General features: G+C 29.7%; 1 protein-coding gene across 1 annotated transcript; it reads left to right on the top strand.

The window, feature by feature from the left end:
- Positions 1–362: 362 nt before the first annotated feature.
- On the top strand, positions 363–1,860 carry LOC129235429 (histone H1, gonadal-like). The gene has a single exon (XM_054869261.1). The coding sequence runs from the start codon at positions 451–453 to the stop codon at positions 1,165–1,167; it is 717 nt and encodes a 238-aa protein (XP_054725236.1). The 5' UTR covers positions 363–450; the 3' UTR covers positions 1,168–1,860.
- The last annotated feature ends 1,663 nt before the right edge of the window (positions 1,861–3,523 follow it).

The raw sequence follows: 3,523 nt of genomic DNA, 5'->3' as shown, positions 1-3,523 counted from the left end.
CTGTTTTTTGCTGAATGGTCTTTTTTATATGGATTTCCAGAGATTTATTGGGGCGCCCTTGTATATTCACACAAAAGATAACATAAATAATTAACCCTTTTGTATCATTGACGCGGAATAATACGCGAACAAAAGCTCTCTCTTATCTCCAAGAACGGAATAATACGCAATAAATTATTTTTTTGTTAAAGTTTGAGGTAAATAAATAATTTTGATAATCCTGTAACATTTTTCCTCATTCAAACAAACAGTAAAAGTCTTGTCGACGTAAGGTATTTTGAGTACAGCGCGCATTTCGAGCGGTGATACAAAAGGGTTAATAACCACACCACGAATCAAACCCGTTATTCGAAAGATAAACATTTGATTTAATTTTTGGCTAAGTTTTCAATTAATTTTTATTTATCCATACATCTGCGTCTTATACTTTGCAACTTTATTTGCATTTCAATGTTCTCATACCTAATGCAGCCCATCGCGCATTCCACACTGATGAATTCGCACACCTTCAACATTCGCTTGAACACGCATCGGTTGCCCTCAACGGTGTCTATGGTGGAAGAAGCGACACTTACACTGGACAGCACGCGCGGCATCTCGCTGCAGCGGCTGAAGAAATACATTAGCGAAAAGTATCAGATTGATGTGACCGCGCGACGCTACAGCCTGATCAAGGAACATTTGCGTGCACAATTGGCCATTGGTGCGCTTAGGAATGTAAGTGGACGCGGCTTGTCGGGTAGTTTCCGACTGCAAGCAAAAAAGAAGAATGCAATTGCCAGCGACTCCAGGGATCTTCTCGCAGCGAACACATTGCCGGTTGCAGGCAAAAAACGAAGAGGTAACGGTGGTGGTGGCAATGGTGGAAGCATCGCTGATGAGCACACCGTTGCGAATAAACGCAATAAGGCAACAGGTAAAAAGAAAAGTGAACCATCAAAGAGTGGCAAATCTAAGGGTAGGAATCAGCAGATAAATGCTACGACACTCGCAAGAACGCCGCCTAATTGTGCTCCACTTGCAATGGCGCCGTTTGCACCGCATCGCAATTCATTGGCGGCCGCCATGAGTCATGTGAATCAAGGGAGTTCAACTCCGCTTAGCGCTGGCGAGCGGGTGGGACGAAAACGAAAGCTTTTACCAGCAACAGAATCGCAGGGATTTTAAGAAATGCAGTGCGTCGTTGTTGCTGTAGCAGTGCTGCGTAAACTCAAGTGTTGAGTTTATTACATCAACAAAGGGCAGTGACTGGTGAAATACTCGCTATGAAGATGGACTTCATACATACAAAGATGCGAAAATTCTATTTTTTTTGTAGAAAAAAAAACTCTCGAATTTAATGTTTTATTGACGTTTTTTGTCAATATTTACTATTAGGCTGCATTAAATTTATAGGTTATAAGGCAGAAATAGTTGAACAAATATTTGGCTATTGGCTAATTTACTGTGTGAAATCTGTAGGAGGATAAAGTTCATATATGGCAACAAATTTGTAATAGTATTTGAAAAGGTGGCTTAGTAAAAAAATTGCAACGCACAAAATGTTAACTAAGTTACAAAAGAACTGAAAAAATTTTGTGTTGAAAATTCAGGCGTTGAAACGTTTTAAGTAAAGTGTCCATACTGGGTGATGGCAGCTGCTGTTGTAGCAGCATAAACATTTCCCGTACATATACGGGAATGCTGCTGAAGTGACAGTCCTTGGCCGGATATAAATCCGGGTTGTTGCGGTTACGTAGAACCGACTGTCATGGAGACGCTGGTGCTGGCAGCTCGCTTAAAGCTGAGCTTTGCGAGTAAACAAGAAAGTTTATGAATTTGATTTGAAAATATGAGTTGCAGTCGCTTGGTTTCCTTAAATTGCAGAAAAAAATTTCTAAGCTTTAGTTAAAAAAAAATATTTTTTGTTAGATAAATATTCTTGGTTAAATCCAAGAAAACAATTTCTATTTTTAGAAAAAAATTGCAAACAAAATTTCTGAGTTTTAGTTAAAAAACAAAACGAAAAAAATTTTTGTTAAATATTTTTGGTTGAATCTAAGAAAAAAACGTTTAATTTTAGAAAAAAAAATCGGAGAAAAAAATTTGTAAGTTTTAGTTAAAAGCAAAAAAAAAAACAATTTTTTTAGATAAATATTTCTGGTTAAATCTAAGAAAACAATTTCTAATTTTAGAAAAAAAAAATCGCAGAAAAAAATTTGTAAGTTTTAGTTAAAAGCAAAAAAAAAAACAATTTTTTTAGATAAATATTTTTGGTTAAATCTAAGCAAAAAATTTCTAATTTTAGAAAAAAAATCACAGAAAAATATTTCTAAGTTTTAGTTAAAAAACAAAAAAAAAAATTTTTGTTAGATAAATATTTTTGGTTTAATCTAAGAAAAAAATTTCTAATTTTAGAAAAAAAATCGCAGAAAAAATTTCTAAGTTTTAGTAAAAAAAAATAATATTTTTTGTTAGATAAATATTTTTGTTTGAATCTAAGAAAATAATTTTTTTTAGATAATTATTTTTGGTTAAATGTAAGAAAATCATTTCTAAGTTTAGAAAAAAAATCGCAGAAAAAAATTTCTAAGTTTTTGTTAAAAACAAAAAAAAATCTGTTTTGTTAGATAAATATTTTTGGTTAAATCTAAGTAATTATCTGGTTAAAAGTAAGTATTAATCTAATTAAAAAAAAAACAATCTCAGAAGAAAATTTCTAAATTTTAGTTAAAAAAAATTTTTTTGTAAATATTCTTGGTTAAGTGTAAGAAAAAAAATGTTAAATGAAAAAAAATCGCAAAAAAAATTTCACAGTTTTAGTTTAACAATATTTTTTTTTTTAAATAAATATTCTTGGTTAAATATAAGAAAACAATTTCTAATTAAAAAAAAAATGCTGTTTTAGTAAAAAAAAATTTTTTTTGTCAAATATTCTTGGTTAAATCTAAGAAAAAAATTTTTTTTTGTCAGGTAGCAGAAAAAAATGTCTGTTTTAGTTAAAAAAAAAAAATTTTTGTTAATATTCCAGGTTAAATCTAAGAAAAAAATTTAAAATTAAAAAAACTCTAAGTTTTAGTTAAAAAAAAAAAATCTAAGTAAAAAATTTCTAATTAAAAACAAAAATCGCAGTAAAAAATGTCTAAGTTTTAATTACAAAAAAAACTTTTTTTTTGTCAGATAAATATTCCTAGTTAAATCTAAGAAAACAATTTCTAATTTTAGAAAAAAAAAAATTGTAATAAAAAATTTCTAAGTTTTAATTTAAAAAAATTTTTTTTGTAAATATCCTTGGTTAAATCTAAGAAAAAAATGTAAAATTTTAGAAAACAAAAATTGCAAAAAAAATTTCTAAGTTTTAGTTAAAAAAATTTTATTTTTTCTTTTTAGATAACTGTTCTTGTTTATTATAATAGAATTATACTTCATTTCGTTTGGTGCTCATAGCTAATTCAGAGTTATGCTGTTTTTTTAGCGGCTCAAAATTTTGTAATAAACCGCTGAGGTGACAAACCTTGAACAAATAAAATCACGAGCTGTTGTT

Source organism: Anastrepha obliqua, chromosome 1 (assembly GCF_027943255.1).
Source record: "Anastrepha obliqua isolate idAnaObli1 chromosome 1, idAnaObli1_1.0, whole genome shotgun sequence".
Taxonomy (NCBI): domain Eukaryota; kingdom Metazoa; phylum Arthropoda; class Insecta; order Diptera; family Tephritidae; genus Anastrepha; species Anastrepha obliqua.
The sequence above is the reverse complement of the archived record's forward strand: the minus strand, read 5'-3'. Positions and strand labels throughout refer to the sequence as shown.